General features: G+C 36.4%; 3 protein-coding genes across 4 annotated transcripts; all 3 read right to left on the minus strand.

Annotated features, from left to right (window-relative positions):
- Positions 1 to 1,535: 1,535 nt before the first annotated feature.
- Positions 1,536 to 2,309, minus strand: LOC130713389 (uncharacterized). The gene has a single exon (XM_057563161.1). It carries the CDS (start codon positions 2,307 to 2,309, stop codon positions 1,536 to 1,538), a length of 774 nt encoding a protein of 257 aa, XP_057419144.1.
- A 3,221-nt stretch (positions 2,310 to 5,530) lies between these two features.
- LOC130716252 (uncharacterized) lies at positions 5,531 to 9,029 on the minus strand. Of its 2 annotated transcripts, XM_057566460.1 has the most exons (5): positions 8,902 to 9,029; positions 8,690 to 8,807; positions 7,517 to 7,732; positions 7,078 to 7,335; positions 5,531 to 6,903 (listed from the first exon to the last, which is right to left on the minus strand). In XM_057566460.1, exons 2-5 carry the CDS (start codon positions 8,768 to 8,770, stop codon positions 5,905 to 5,907), a joined length of 1,554 nt encoding a protein of 517 aa, XP_057422443.1. In that variant the 5' UTR covers positions 8,771 to 8,807; positions 8,902 to 9,029; the 3' UTR covers positions 5,531 to 5,904. The 2 variants fall into 2 exon arrangements, with proteins under 2 accessions (XP_057422443.1, XP_057422442.1); XM_057566459.1 differs by lacking the exon at positions 8,902 to 9,029 and having other exon boundaries at positions 8,690 to 8,895.
- Positions 9,030 to 11,220: 2,191 nt separating this feature from the next.
- On the minus strand, positions 11,221 to 14,576 carry LOC130711769 (cytochrome b561, DM13 and DOMON domain-containing protein At5g54830-like). The gene has a single exon (XM_057561504.1). The coding sequence runs from the start codon at positions 14,313 to 14,315 to the stop codon at positions 11,661 to 11,663; it is 2,655 nt and encodes an 884-aa protein (XP_057417487.1). The 5' UTR covers positions 14,316 to 14,576; the 3' UTR covers positions 11,221 to 11,660.
- Between the last annotated feature and the right edge of the window lie 467 nt (positions 14,577 to 15,043).

Consider the following 15,043-nt stretch of genomic DNA (forward strand, 5'->3'; position numbering starts at 1 on the left):
TGTGACCGGTTGAACCTTTAAATCATAAACTAGTGTCTTCATCAGTTTAATAATTGATCTGGTTTTCTAAACAATTGTAAAATATATAGCGCATTTTAAAAATGCGGAGTTTTTAAGATTGAAAGAAAATGAATAAAGAATAAGATTATGGTGAATATATGTTATTTTAGGCAGATAAGGTATGTCGGATTCATGTTAAAGAGTGCGACACCTAAGATTCAAATCCTCAATCTAGGGGTTCAAATAACAAACTTTACCACTACGATCGACAACCGTTGGTCTCTTTACTGTATATAAATATTAATGACTAGATATTTAATTTCTGAAAAATTATCACATTTGATATTATTTTTTTATCATTTTAGTAATAAGAGCTGCGGGACATGTGGGTTGAGCGGGGAAGGTCCATGAATCTCCTGAAGAGTGTAATTTATATTTCCAATGTAGCAAAAATAATTTATAACTATATATTTATTTTCTAATATTGACCTTGAGTGTTTTGAGATATATATATCTCATTCAACATTTTATTTATCTTTCATTTTTTGTTAATACAATAAATTTAAACCTAGACATATTTAAATTTCACGTAAATCTTAAAAAATAACTTTTTAAATAACTAAAATTTGGCTAATATTATAACCATTATTTAAGCTTTTTTGAAACACAGTTAAGCTCACCTCTTAAAATTTGCGTTCTTTATTTGAATTTGTTTGATAATATAAGCTCTTAATTGTTTGGAAAAACTTGTGTAAATAATTTATAACATACAAAAAAAGAGATAAGTGATATATATATATATATATATATATATATATATATATATATATGTGTGTGTGTGTGTGTGTGTGTGTGTGTGTGTGTGTTTGTGTAATGTGGTATTTCTACGCCTAGTGACAAAGCCATCATTGTCGAAAAAGGATGAACGACAATGGAGCAGCCATTGTTGCCGGAAATCATTGTTATCAGGTAATCCAAGTTCATGGTTTTCTTTCAAAAGTATCACTGTCTAACTCTAATACTATCAATCTGGATAGTTTTATGGACAAATTAAAAAAAAAAATGACATCTCTGAAAATCCTGATTCATTGTCTTGAGTTAGCATTATTTCCATTTCTTATACCGAACTAAGCAACATGTTATATTTATGAAAAAGAATAGATTTTTTTGTATCATGACTCATGAGAATAATCAAAATGCAGGGTGCCATAGTGCAAGAAATTCCAGGTACACCAGTTTCAGGCAGACTCTTAAGTCTGTCTTAAATATAACCAAGAAAACAAGATCGTTCATTGTGTTAGATATACCACTCATCTAAAGCAAGCATAATTAAACCATCACAGGTTCAAAATGGTCTAAAATCACACCATGGATAAATTTGAACTATATAGTCTTAGCATAAATTTGAACAATGAAAGAACAAAGTCTAACTCAAAACAGCCCTAGAAGACGACAACACATTGATTAAACAGACCTAGAATCACCACCATGGATAAAATCAAGCAGATAAAGGGAGATGAGATGAAATGCTGAAACTAAATCAAACCATCAGCCATTGAGTGACGAAGAAAGCATCTGACTTTATCTTTGGCCTGTTTGATTGCCTCCTTGATCTTGGTTGACTCATCCAATGCTCTAGCCAGTCTCTCCTTGGTTTCAGTCTCTTTGTCACATAGTGACCTTAACTGTGCTCCCAATTCCTTCTTTTTCTTTTCACATTCTTCCAGTCTTCTCTCCGCAATTTCAATGAATTTTTTATTGATTTCTTTTCCCTCTTTCATCGCAGCAGACTGATCAACAACTTGCCTTGCCTCAAGTAGCTTAACTAGTCTCTGGTGAAGCCACTCAATGTCCACTTCCATATTCTTTATATCATTTACAAGATCAATCATGTTCTTCAGGTCATCTTCTTTGATTTTAACCAAATCCTTTTCTCGCAATTCTGAGATGATCTCACATATCATCTCCAACAACACCGAAAGGTGTTTCATTGTCAACGTACAATTCCGGCAAATATCTCCATACTTGCTGAGAATTGCCCTTAATATAGGCATGTATTCTGGCTTCAATTTATATCCACCAATGGTCTCGTCGCTCTGTTCAGCACAACCAACCACATCATCTTCACCATTCCACATGTTAACCATGTCAGTTAGGTTGAAGCTGAAAGAAGGGCATGAAGATCGAGCTGAAATAGACTTGCTATGTTTCTCCTTTGATGTTCCCCCAAAGTCATTTGATGCTTGAATGTCATTTGACAAAACTCTTTCAAAAGGAATAGATGCTACTTCAAAATTGATTTGAGTCATTTGATGCTTCAATCTCAACCTCAGGTACTTCTTCCACTTCTTGTATATTAACAGTCAAGTTCTACACGAGAAAATAAGGTGCACATTAAAAATAAAGCCAACAACAAGGAAAAGAGAAACCCAAGAAACAGATCCTTATACATTCTTCTTTCATGAGTAACAAGCATACAAGTTTAATTGAGCCTTCATCTTCCATTTGCAAACATAAATTTCATTGGGACAAAACCACTAAAATATTTTCCTAATTTCTGAACAGCATTGAGTATTCACAGTAGTACCTCTTAGCAAAACATACATTTTATTGAGACAAAACCACTAACATGTTGTAAACTACTGAAAGAAATTTTCATTTCACTTAATTGTGCTGTGAGTTTAGAGAGTTTATTCACTCTGGCTGTTCCACATTTTTTTTCCCAAATTTCTAAAGAGAGCAAAATTAGGAGGAGTGGTAAAAGGAACCCAACATCCACATTTGAAGAAACATGACTATCTATGTACTGCTTTTTACCACATTAAATTTGCAGAACAATCAACTTCTTGGAACCCTTAGTGTTTTGTAAGACATTTCTCTTCAGGATCTTACTACCCAATACTTTTTGCACACATATATAAATATCATCTTTGCACTGCTGAGTGCACAGAACATAGAGAGAAAATATTTTTACTTAAACTTGTAAATTTTAAGTTAGAAGCAATGGTTATAGCACAATTGCACATACCTTTTACATGTTAAAAAACAACTGTATAGTTATCACTATTAGTCTCAGATACCCTCCACTTGAACTAAGATAGATAAATGAGAATCCGTAGAGAGACCATAATTTTGCTTCCAAGTTCATGTTTTTCCAATTTCATTTTCATAAAAATGCCTCCTTTAGATAAATATACCTTCTTTGCAGAGACAATCGTCATATCTACACAAATGATGCAAGGATCATGCATGCTAGAAGCAAGAGGCTTAAATGCAGCTAACACATTCAGCATTCCTCTACCAAGACTATGATTTTACTTTCAAGTTCATGTCTTTCCAATTTCATTTTCATAAAACGCCTCCTTTGGTTACAAAGACAAAATCATCATATCTACACAAATAGTGCAAGAATCATGCATGCTAGAAGCAAAAGCCTCCTTCAATGCAGCTACTATAACATTTGGGAAGCAAGAAAAAAATGGATGGCATAGCTTACCTGGTTCATGTTGACTTCAGTGGTTGAATCAGAGCTGGAAAGATCAACAACCTCAACCTGGTTCCAGTTCTGTTTAGGCTTGTTCTTTTGTCTCACTCTCTCGCTTCTCCTCCTCCTAGGAAACATGGTTAATTGTGTTTAGAGAAAAGAGACAAGGCCAACATCATACTTAGTATCAAATGTATCATAAAAGTGTTATGTTGTGATGTTTGAGTTTGCGTGTGTCAGAGCATGGCATCAGCATGATTGTGACACACCATTTATGTATTTTTTTTTGATGAAATTGTAGACTTAGCTTAAATTTCCTAAGAAACTTTTTCAAATACACTACTTATTGGTAAATGGAACTTATGTAAATCCTAATAAAAGAGTGAAATTCGCTTAATTTATCAGTCTAGTTAGTATTAGAGCATCTCCAATGGTAGGAACTTATTTTGGGACTTAACTCAATTTTTGTGGGCCCAAATTGCCACATAGGATTTAAGACACTCATAAGGTCTTCATGCACATTTCACTCTAGTGGTTGAGATCTTATTTTACTTTTGACTGGACCCACGGTACCTAATATATTTATATTATTTATTTTTCTCCCTAATTTTTACTTTGGTTATGGTATTGAAGGAGAGAGAAAAAAAATATTATTTCATTTAAGATCCCACATTTGAGAGTACCTGAGCTAAGGCACGGATCTTAGCTTTTGCTAAGATCTCATGCCATGTAGGATAGCTCCAATGGTGGGATATAATAAGATCCAGATCTTATTTTAAGATCCCAAAATAAGGACTCCATTGGAGATGCTCTTAGTAATTTTTTATGCAATATCTTTAGTACACTTTTAACACTATGGATTGACTGAGAAGAAAAATATATTATTTCCATTTCTGTGAAATCATTTGTTGCCTTTATTTATTGGGGTGGAGCAGAAAGTGAAAATACACTATTTATGGTCTTGAAACGTAAACCAAGAGTAGCTTTGTAGAGTAACTAGAAATGGCAATGCCAGTGCAACAATGTAATCCGTGAATGTGTAAAAAATTTAGTAGTTACTAAAAAAAAAATTAACATTATAATATCATATAGCATAACTTTGGATACCTATCTGGCTATCTCCTGCGGTTCTAACTCATTTGCATTTGTTGTTTCGAAAATAAAATATAGCTATATTACTTTTTTTGGAGGGAATACTTACTCTTTGGAGCATATATTAATTAATGAAAATGAAAGTACAAAATATTTGGTAGAAACAATTATGGGAGGTGCCAATACATCTTTACGCTTTTGTCTTTAAAACCTTGTACGTATGAAACCAGATTTGTTTCATGGTTCTTATTTCCGATGCAATTTTTGGAAAAAAATATACACCTAGAGTTTAAGTTTGCAGACTGATTTTTTAAAAACTCAGCAGTACATTTCTGAGTGTATTCTGCAAACTATAATTATTGTTATCAGAGGAATCTTGGTTCAAACAAAACATTTCCAAGTTCAAACTATAATTCAAGCTTCAGGGGCTTGACATTGTAGATTTCTAGAAATCATTGTTATTAGATAATCCAAGTTCATGGTTTTCATTCAAAAGTATCACTATCTAATGCTATCAATCTGGATAGTGATATGGACAAAGTATCATAAATCACATCCTCTAAAAATCCTGTTTCATTGTCCTGAGTTGGTATTATTTCCATTTCTTATTCTGAACTAAGCAACACGTTTTATTTATCTAGAAAAACTAATTTTTGTGTCATGTCTACTAGGATGAGGTTTGGGTGGAGGAAGGGCCGCCGGGTTTGATGCCGTTGTTGCATGATGACATTTTGGCCTTCATGCCAAGTGCCAACTTTGATTTAATATTATGAGGTTTTGTTCAAAAAAAGGATAATCAACTTCAAAAAAAAAAATCAATATACAGGGTGCCGCATGTTTAATTTCTCACAAGGTGTCCAATATCAGGGGGAAATCTCAGATCAGAATCTGTTTTGAACCCTTATATCAGCCCAACAAAGTTTTAGTACAAAACAGCTATTTCAAGAAAGGGTGGGAATCTTAAAACATGATCATTAATTGTGCTAAATATATCAGTCATTTAATACAAGCATATTTAAAGAGCACTCAGGGTCATCAAAGAAGCAAATCAGTAAGGCACATACATCCTTAGAATTTCTATGAATCACAGGCAGATGAAGATCTACAGATTCAAAGCACCATATATACTTGCAACCAAATCCTATGTGTATATCTTCCTCCTCCATCACGCATTGACGAATGAGGTAGAGACATTGTCGTCTAAGCACAAATTTAAACAGTGAAAACCAGTCAACTTAAAACAAGTCATAAGATCATAAAGGACAATGCATTAAGCAACCCTAAAACTATTACCATGGATAAGGATAATGGGAAATGAAATGGCCAAACTAAAGCAAATCATCAGCCAGTGAGCAATTAAGAAAGCGCCTGACTTTATATTTGGCACTTTTGATTGTTGCACGTATCCTGGTAGACTTAACCTTTGCTGTTGCCTGTGACTCCTTGCAAACAATCTCTTTTTCACATATTGATCGAAACTTTGCTTCTAATTCCTTTTTTTGTTCTTTAAATTCTCCCAGTTCTTTCTCAGCAGTTTCAATGTCTTTTATATTGCTATCTTTTTTCTCTTTCAGCACACCCGACTGTTTAAGAATCTGCCTTGCCTCAAGTATCTGAACTAGTCTCTGGTGAAGCCACTCAATGTCTACCTTTAGATTTTTTATTTCATTGACAAGAGCGATCATCTCACGCAAGTTGTCATCTTTGATCTTACCAAATTCCTTGTCCTGCAACTCTGAGATAATTTCACATATCACCTCCAACAACTTTGAACGGTATTTCATTGTCAATACCACACAGTTCTCAGCAATATCTCCATGCTTGTTGAGAATTTTACTTAATATGGGCATCAAATTGGGCTTCACTTCATATCCTTCCACTGTGTCCATAGACGAGCTCTGTCTAACAGAATCAACTTCATCTTCATTCTCCAACATATTATCTATTCCAGTTAGATTGAAGCTGAAATATGAGGATGGAGACCCATACATTGAACTAGACTTGCTATGATTCTTATTCGCTCCTTCCTCAAGGGTATTTGATACTTGAAACTCCTTTGCCAAAGGAGACTTTTTAAGAGGGCTACATTCTGCTAAAACTGTCTCCTGCCATTCCATTTGATTCAAGTGATTTGAATTTATCCCAGCCTCATGTGCTTTCTCCATTTCTTGTATATCAACTGTGTCGTTCTCTGTTGCAATGATATTCCCAACTTTCTCAGCCTCTTCATGTCTCATTTCTGGTGTGAAATTGAAAGAGTGATCAGCAGCTTGTGTGAGAAGTCTTGAAGGGGATTCTACAACAGAACCTGTTTGAACTTGAATAGCCTGAACCAAATTTCACAAAAGATTAATTAGTGGACCCATTTATAGCTGTTCTCTCTTCAATGGTATAAATCATAGATGCTGGCAAATAGTCGCAGAAATGAGTTCAAAAAGGAAAAGTGGAAGATAAACTAGATGTTATCATAAACACACACAAGAAAAGCATTTATTTCATACAGAAATGACAGTGTCAACGGGATCATCAGGAAGTTGGAAGGCATTCGAGGCGGAGCAATGTTCTTTTGATATCTGAGGCCGTGAACGTCTTGAAACGGGTGTTTTTTCAATTTCTGTAAGTCTCTTTGGAATGAGATTTCCAACCTTCTCAGTCTCTTCATGTCCCATTTCTGGTGTGAAAGTGGAAGGTTGATCAGCAACTTGTTTAAGAAGTCTTGGAGGGGATTCTGCAACAGAACCTGCTTGAACTTGAATAGCCTGAACCAAATTTCATAAAAGACTAATTAATGATTCCATTTATAGCTGCTCTCTTCAATGGTATAAATCATAGATGATAGATGCTGACAAATGGTCAAAGAAATGCAATCAAAAAGGAAAGGAGGAAGATGAACTAGATGTTATCATAAACACACACAAAAGAAGTGCACTAATTTCATACCGAAATACCAGTGTCAACTGGATCATCAGGCTGTTGGAAGACATTTGTGGCAGAGCAATGTTCTCTCGATATCCGAGGCTGTGAACATCTTGAAACAGGTATTTTTTCAATTTCTGCAAGTCTCTTTGCGGATGCACGGCGAGTGGAGATCATCCTGGAACCTGAATTAAAATGCTTTCTGGAAGAGGGAGGGCACTCCCAAGAGCAAGACTCTGACTGAATATCATACATGAACAAGCTACAAATTAGATATAAACAAACAACAAAGTAAAGGAGGAAAATAAACTAGAGAACCCAAGAAACAGGCCATTCTACATCCTTCTTTAATGTTACCGACATTCACAAGAATGAAAAATGTATTTGTATTTGGAATACCAAGTGTATACGTTTCATTGAGCCTTCATCTGCCCTTAGTAAAACATAAATTTCACTGAGACAAAAGAAACTAAATAGTTTTGTATTTGCTGTGAAGCAATGAGTATTCTCATGTTTCCTCAACATTCAAAATAATAGCAATGGTTTTCTTAAACATTCAAGGTGTTTGATAGACTTAAACCAGTAGCACAATAAATTAACCAATAAGGACATGATTAGAATATAACAAACCCAGAACCATACCTATCAATGTCTTGCAGCAGGTAGCCTAACTTTTATCTAATCATTTTAAGTTTAACACAACATAGAAAGAACATCAAGGGAATGGCAAAAAAGATTACTTTCAATGTATCTAATTCATTTAGAAAATCTTAAAACTTTTGCTAGCACAATCATGGACTTGAACAATATAGCACAGAAAGTCATGGGGCCTCCATTCTAGATCCTGCTGTGAAAGTTCTAGAGGCAAAATGAAGAGGGACTTAGGGCAACATCAACATCTATCTAGTTACTTAAAACTGGTGAGAGTGAAACACTGAAACTCATACCCCCAACAAACATCTTCAACTTAAAGTGATATAGAAGGGGAAAATGAGAGGCAGAGACCATGATTTTGGTTCCAAGTTCATGTTTTTCCAGCTTCATTTTCATAAAGGTGGCACCTTTACATAACATTCCTTCTTTGTAAAGACAAAATCATCATGTTCACAGAAATGCAAGCTAGAAGTAAAAGCATGGCATGTAATTACTACAACATTTTAGGAACAAGGAAGAGTAAATGGCATTGGCATGGCTTACCTGGTTGTTGGTGTTGGTGGCTGAGTTAGAGAGGGAAGCATCAGTATCCTGATGAGCTTGCTTTCTTTTCTGCTTCTCCATGCTGTTTTGTGTCTCACTGTTCTTACTTGGTCTTTAGCTAAAGAGAAGAGACAACAAGGGCAAGAAGATGGATTCACAAGGAGAAAGAGGAAGAAAAGTTATGTATAAGAGAAAAATGGAGAGGTGTGTACCTTACTGAGAATCAGAGCACACTGCCATTTTATTTTTTAACAGTCTTTTATTGTTATTTTAAAAGATTCTAATTTTCCATTTGCAGTTTTTACTTTATTTTCCTCATCATATCCTATATCATATCTTATTTCTTTGACTTAGTTAATTTTTTCTCTTTTATTTGATTGAGACGTTGTTAGAGTGTCAGCAGAATAAGAATAATCTGTGTTCACTTATATAGTTATATTATATTGGTATAGAATACACATAAACCAGATTAAATAAAAAATGATCATCTACAAATGCGGTGGTTAAAAGTGGTTGTTTGAAGTTGAGAGTTTGATTTCTCCTTACCCATTAAAATAAAGCGTATATTGTGGTCGGTTATTTATCACTTAGTGCAAGCAACCACGACATGTAATTATTAATTAGTCATTGCTGTCGACGGTAGAAGTAACCTGTGAGACCTAACTTTTCAAAAATAGTATTAGAGAGTTAAAAAGATGCGTGAGTTTCATTTCAATTGAAATGGAACCTAACTTTTCAAAAATATTATTGGAGAATTAAAAAAATGAGTTTCTTCCATGTTAAAAAAAATATTATTTCAGGACCTTTATCTGATTTGCAAGTTGTAAGTAATTTTAAGTTTTCTTATTCTAAAGTTGGTTCTAAAGTTGATTATTTATTGTTTCTTTTAATCTACCTATATTTTAAGTTGGAGGTCATAAATTTTGTCCTCTTGCTGCATTTATTTGTCTAGCAACTGGAAATGGCAACTGCCAGTGCAGTAATGCTTCACAGTAGTCTCCCTCCAATTTCTCAATATAGTTCATATAATTCACAGGATAAAATAATTAAGTATCCGTTGAAATACTATTAATAACTGGAGCTGGATGTTAAAAAAAATGAATACTTTGTTGAAGATTCATGCTTCAGATTTTGATGACTTTCTATTATTTATACAACCAATTGTGGGACTACTGTAGCAAGCCTTGCCTTGCAAATCTGAGACTGAAAATGAAAGAAACACAAAATATAAAATATAGCTGAACAAGATCTAAGGATACTTTTGGGGCGTATCAACTTTCCTGAGAAAGGAAAGGTAAAATCTGCATATTGCATGGAGAATCAATGATAATTCAAAGATTAGGCATAAATAATTGATGTTCTGCCAGGAACATCCAAAGGTCAACTATATATTAAGGTCGTCTAATAAACCATGAAGATCTGAGGTTGATAACAACTTGCTAATAGGACAACAGAAGCTCAGAAAATATATATAAATAACTCAAAATGATGAAACATTCAAATTTTGTGGAACAACAAATCACAACAGTTCAAAATATTAGCCTTTCAGATTAAAGTACACGACAGCTGCTATACAAGTCACACAAAACAAACCATTAAAGTTCAAAAGCTTAAGAAATGAAACAAGTTGGGTTAGCACAATTAAGAAAATTACACTTGTTACAGATCAAATGCTTATCTACCATTCAAAACCATGAATTATATAGCGAAGAAATTTGAAGTCCGAAATAGGAAATGTTATAAACCTTATAATCAGGTGCTGCAATATATGCTCTCCTTCAGGATATGGTGAACTATTTGGAAATGTGATTCATGTGGAGTAATAAGATAAGAGTGCTTATAATGGCAAACAAAAATAAGCATTAATGCCTATCGCTGGAAAATTTTGATGCAATCATTCAAACACAATAAGTTGAAATTCCAGGAAGGGGAAAAGCAGATACAAATCCACCGGCACCATTGGTTATAAGATACAAGTATAAGCCACACGAACATAAAAACAAAATAAACTGTGGTTAACAAAAAAGAAGTTATCTCTGAAAATTAAAAAAATGCCAGTTCAAATTTTGAAAGGAAAATGCTGAGAAAATCGTGAAGTTATCACAGTGAACTTTTTTTATCAAATCATAAAGCTTCAACAGCTATAGAAGAATTAGTGAGTGCATCAAAGTGAAGAGAAAGGATCTCATGAGCTCTGGAAACGAAATGACGAACCTTAGCTTGTGAAGGATTCGGAAGAACAGCATGCGGAACTTCAATGGATGAAGGGAGTTGAGAGAGATGATTGAGAAAGAGGGATAAAGCTTGGGTTACCGATTTTTACACCCAATTTGGGGAACTCAAAAAAGTGACTCTTGGGAGGGTTTTAAAAATATCCCAAACACTTCTTCCCCTAATTTTAAAAAAATGACCAACCAAAGGGAGGCATGCATTATCATAAGCCTCCCCTGCCTCTCCACTCCCCTCCCCCCCCCCCCTAAGAGTATCAAAGATGAAACATGCAATTACATAGGATCTAAAATCATAAAGCATTATGGACAAGAATAAATGATATTGTTTTCATTTTTCTAAATCTCATAATTTACAACAGTGCCTTTGACCAGATAGTAATCTTATGTCTCAAGTTATCTATGATATTATCAAAACTGGCCATACAAAACATACATTTGTCCCAAGAAAGGTTTCACCGTGTTTGATTTCTTCTTTTAAGTACAAAAATGAGGGTAGCACCTAGGGAGAAGAAATGATATAACCTATTCTGTTAAAGATGTATAACTATTGGAAAAAATATGCTGCAACTCTGTGAAGAAATTCGAAAGCAACATGTGTCAAAAGAAAGAGAAGAGATCCAGAACTGTCTCCCTTTACGCCTCATAACTAATAAAGAAGCTTGCTAGCTCACAGATTAAGTGTGAAATCAGTAAAAATTGGGACAGAATGGGGACTTTCTATCAGAACTTAAAGAATGCATTCATCTGTTCAAAGGTTCTAACTGGACTTCCATTCTCACAGAAGATTGTGACTCTCTATCTGCAGGTGTTGTGTTTGCAGTCAAGAGATCAACAGAATCATCCTCCTCAAGATTACCAAGAACCCAATTGCTTCTTCCAAATACCCGGCGACTGATTCGTTGCTTTTCATGGTATTCCATATAAATAACAAACAATAAACCAATTGAGAACCAAGTTGCCAAAGCCCAATTGAGTCTATGGACATTTTCCACACCATATCTGTCTCCCAGATGCTTCAACCCACTAAAAAGTGCAGCAATGCCAACAACAAAGGCACATCTACCAACAGTTATGTGAAAGTATTCCCAAATAACCCTTTTGAAGGGTGCCTGCTCTCCATTTGCAGGTTTTTGAGGTCTTAGGAAAGCATTTACTGGCTGTATACAGGCCAAAAAAATTGCAGTAAAACCAAATTTAACATGAGCTGAGCTAGCATAAAATCCCCTAAGCTCAGCCACTGCAAAAAGAAGTGCAAGTAGAACAATTGATAACCCTGAGTATTGCAAGTAAACATGAATCCGGTACCATCCATCACCCTTTAGATGTTTTAAGTATCTGGCTGCCAATATCCCTCCAGGGAGCAGGATACCCCATGCAAGAAACATCATACAGCCATGCACAGACAAAACAGGAAGTAAATCCTGCTCTGCTTCTGCAGACCCCCGCACCAACAGTACATGGAAAGGTCTATTACTCGTACTAGAATGCATATTCCTATTACTAAGATGGTCATTCGTCCATTTAGCACCCATTGCCCAAATAACTTTAAGTGGGGTTGTGGGATCAATAATATTGCTACATTCGGGCCTATTGTCTCGACTACAAGATGGGTTCAAGGGACGAGTAAACTCCAAAGTAATGATGCCCTTTTCTGTTTTGCATCTCACATATGTCAAATTCTCATGGGTAGGATGAATGCTTGAAGCATCTTTTCCATCAATCCAATAAGTGTTTACATGACCTATACCACTATCATCAATCCAACCTACATAAGCATAGCTATTTACCATTCCACTTCCAAATCCTATTGCAAGATAACCACTTTTTTTCTCCGCACGAGCTGCAATAGATATAGAATGCTTTGACAAAGTCCAAAAGAAGGTAACCTGTTGATCATTCAAAACAACACTGTTATTGTACATGTCTGATAGACCCCCATCAACCACCTCGACCATCCAACCCATTTTCTTCTCGTACAATGAATGATAGTAGATGTGATCAGGAGTGCTCCTGTCAGGAGTCCAAACTAATTCTGTGGGACTGGTTTGAACTCCTTGAGCCTCTGGACCTCCAGCATAAATAGTCTCGGTAAGATTCCTCAATGTAGCGTTTCCACCAATAGGATCAGAAGTAATATAAAGTGCAACATCATGCCCAGCTTGAATCTCAAACTTGACCGGCACCCCTCTTTCCACTCTCAGCAGAGGAGCCTCCTTTTTGTTGATGTAAAGAACCTTTGCAGGATTCGGAGGGTTCGGGTAATGTATTGCTGGACCAGACGAAACCACCAAAGGAACTTTTGCATCCGCAATGATGACATCTTGATCCTCCTTGTTTTCAGCATCCAAGGGACCTGCACATTCATTCACACGCTCCGAGACATTCAGAACCAAATGTCCATAAGTCTCAGAAGGAAAACCCCCATGATTCTGAGGGAGATAGTAAGGGATTATAGTATCAGGAGGCTTAATTTTCCCCAGAGCCCAAATAACCTTCATATTTGCTGAATAGTTCACAGGGAGATCATACTTGTCATCCACCTTAGTCAAGGGCCTCTTGTATCTAACAAATGACACCCCATCCTTCCTATGTCCGTAAATCAACGCGGTGTTGTTCACTAAACCCACCCTATCCTCATTATGTTCTTCATACATTGAATCAGGACAAACCCCCTGAGCCAATCCATCACTGTTTCTCACACACTCACTATACTTGGTAATGAAGAAATCACCCACAAAGGGACCATCCTCCTTAAACCCTGCAACAGCAACATCAGCCCCTATCATGAGCCCAGAGTCACCACCGCCACCGCCACTCGAATTTGCCCACCCAAAAGCCATGTAATTCATGATTCCAGTTGCAGCCTCCAACCCAATTTCAATGGAATCCTCCTCCACATTCAACGTCCACCTCAACCTCAAATCCTTGGACAAAACCTTGCAATTCTCAAACACCGTCGGAGGAGGCCTCGAAGTCACATTCTCCCCCAGCACCACGTGCCCGAAATCGGAGGCGGTGGCGCGATCCCACACGGCCAGCACACGGATCATGCTCCACGTGACATTGCTCATCAACCGCACGGCGAAGCTTGAATTCGAGTACGTCTGGTTCAAATTGTCACCTGAGACAACGACGCCGCTGGTGAGATCCTCGAAATCGGGAGAGAGCGCACCCCACCAGCGCACATCGGAGCCAGGAAGCATGTCGAAGTGAGAAACCCTAAAGGAGCAATCGTCGGTGATTTTCACGGAGCCTCGGAGCTGGTGTTGAACCATTGTGAACTCCGACTCTGAATCGACGACGGGGCTGAGGCGCGTGCAGTTGGGAGCAGGATCGGCATCCCCGGAGAATGAGAAGTGGAGGAGGAACGATATGAAGAGGGTTTCGCGAAGCATGAGGGTGAAACCGTTGTTGCAGTCTTTCGAATCGCTTCGGTGGATCCGAATTGGTGGTGGTGATGGTGGTTTTCGAGAGTGAAGAACCACGGAGGTGGACGTGATCGGAGAAATGGAGGCGGTTGCGGCGGAGAAGGAAGAAGGGTGAGTTTTCCGGCGAAAGTTGAAGGGACGTGGAACTTTTTTTTTTGTTTTTTTGAAAAGTTTGTTGTTTGCACGTTGTGTTGGGTTTTAGGATGCGCGGCGAATTCAGGTGGGAGAAAGTAAGGGCCCGTTTGGTATGCTGTATTGTATAAGGCCTGATAGTATAAGACATGATTGTATAAGGCCTGATAGTATAAGGCCTGATAAAAATTTATACTATACAACGTTTGGTGTGACATTGTATAATTTATCGTATTGTTTAACATAATACAATCCAATGTTTGATGAAGTAATGAATAATGATGGATAGTATAAAAATTAATTATTTATACAAAAATGCCCTTTAAACAAATTTTATAATACTTGCAAAAATAGTTTGTAGATTCAAGGTACAAATAATTTAACAATCTTCTAAACAGCAAGATAGAAATATTTTTGATCAATTAAAATAACGTGTCACACCTATAGTCCCAAACACCAAATGATCAAAACCAAACCAAGAGGATATGCAAGTTATAGTACGACCCTACAGTACTCGAGATCATTCGGTGGAAGGCCATGGAACATTCAAGCTTGTTTGTCTC

The sequence above is a fragment of the Lotus japonicus genome, chromosome 4, assembly GCF_012489685.1.
Source record: "Lotus japonicus ecotype B-129 chromosome 4, LjGifu_v1.2".
In the NCBI taxonomy this organism is placed as follows: Eukaryota; Viridiplantae; Streptophyta; class Magnoliopsida; order Fabales; family Fabaceae; genus Lotus; species Lotus japonicus.

Excerpts from the sequence above, each read along its gene's own strand:
- LOC130713389 (XM_057563161.1), bottom strand. The coding sequence starts at position 2,309 with ATGACTCAAATCAATTTTGAAGTAGCATCTATTCCTTTTGAAAGAGTT.
- LOC130716252 (XM_057566460.1), bottom strand. The coding sequence starts at position 8,770 with ATGGAGAAGCAGAAAAGAAAGCAAGCTCATCAGGATACTGATGCTTCC. Across the intron at positions 7,733-8,689 it reads CCACCAACACCAACAACCAG|TCAGAGTCTTGCTCTTGGGA; the intron begins GTAAGCCATGCC and ends TATGATATTCAG. Across the intron at positions 6,904-7,077 it reads CCGTTGACACTGTCATTTCT|GCTATTCAAGTTCAAACAGG; the intron begins GTATGAAATAAA and ends AATTTGGTTCAG.
- LOC130711769 (XM_057561504.1), bottom strand. The coding sequence starts at position 14,315 with ATGCTTCGCGAAACCCTCTTCATATCGTTCCTCCTCCACTTCTCATTC.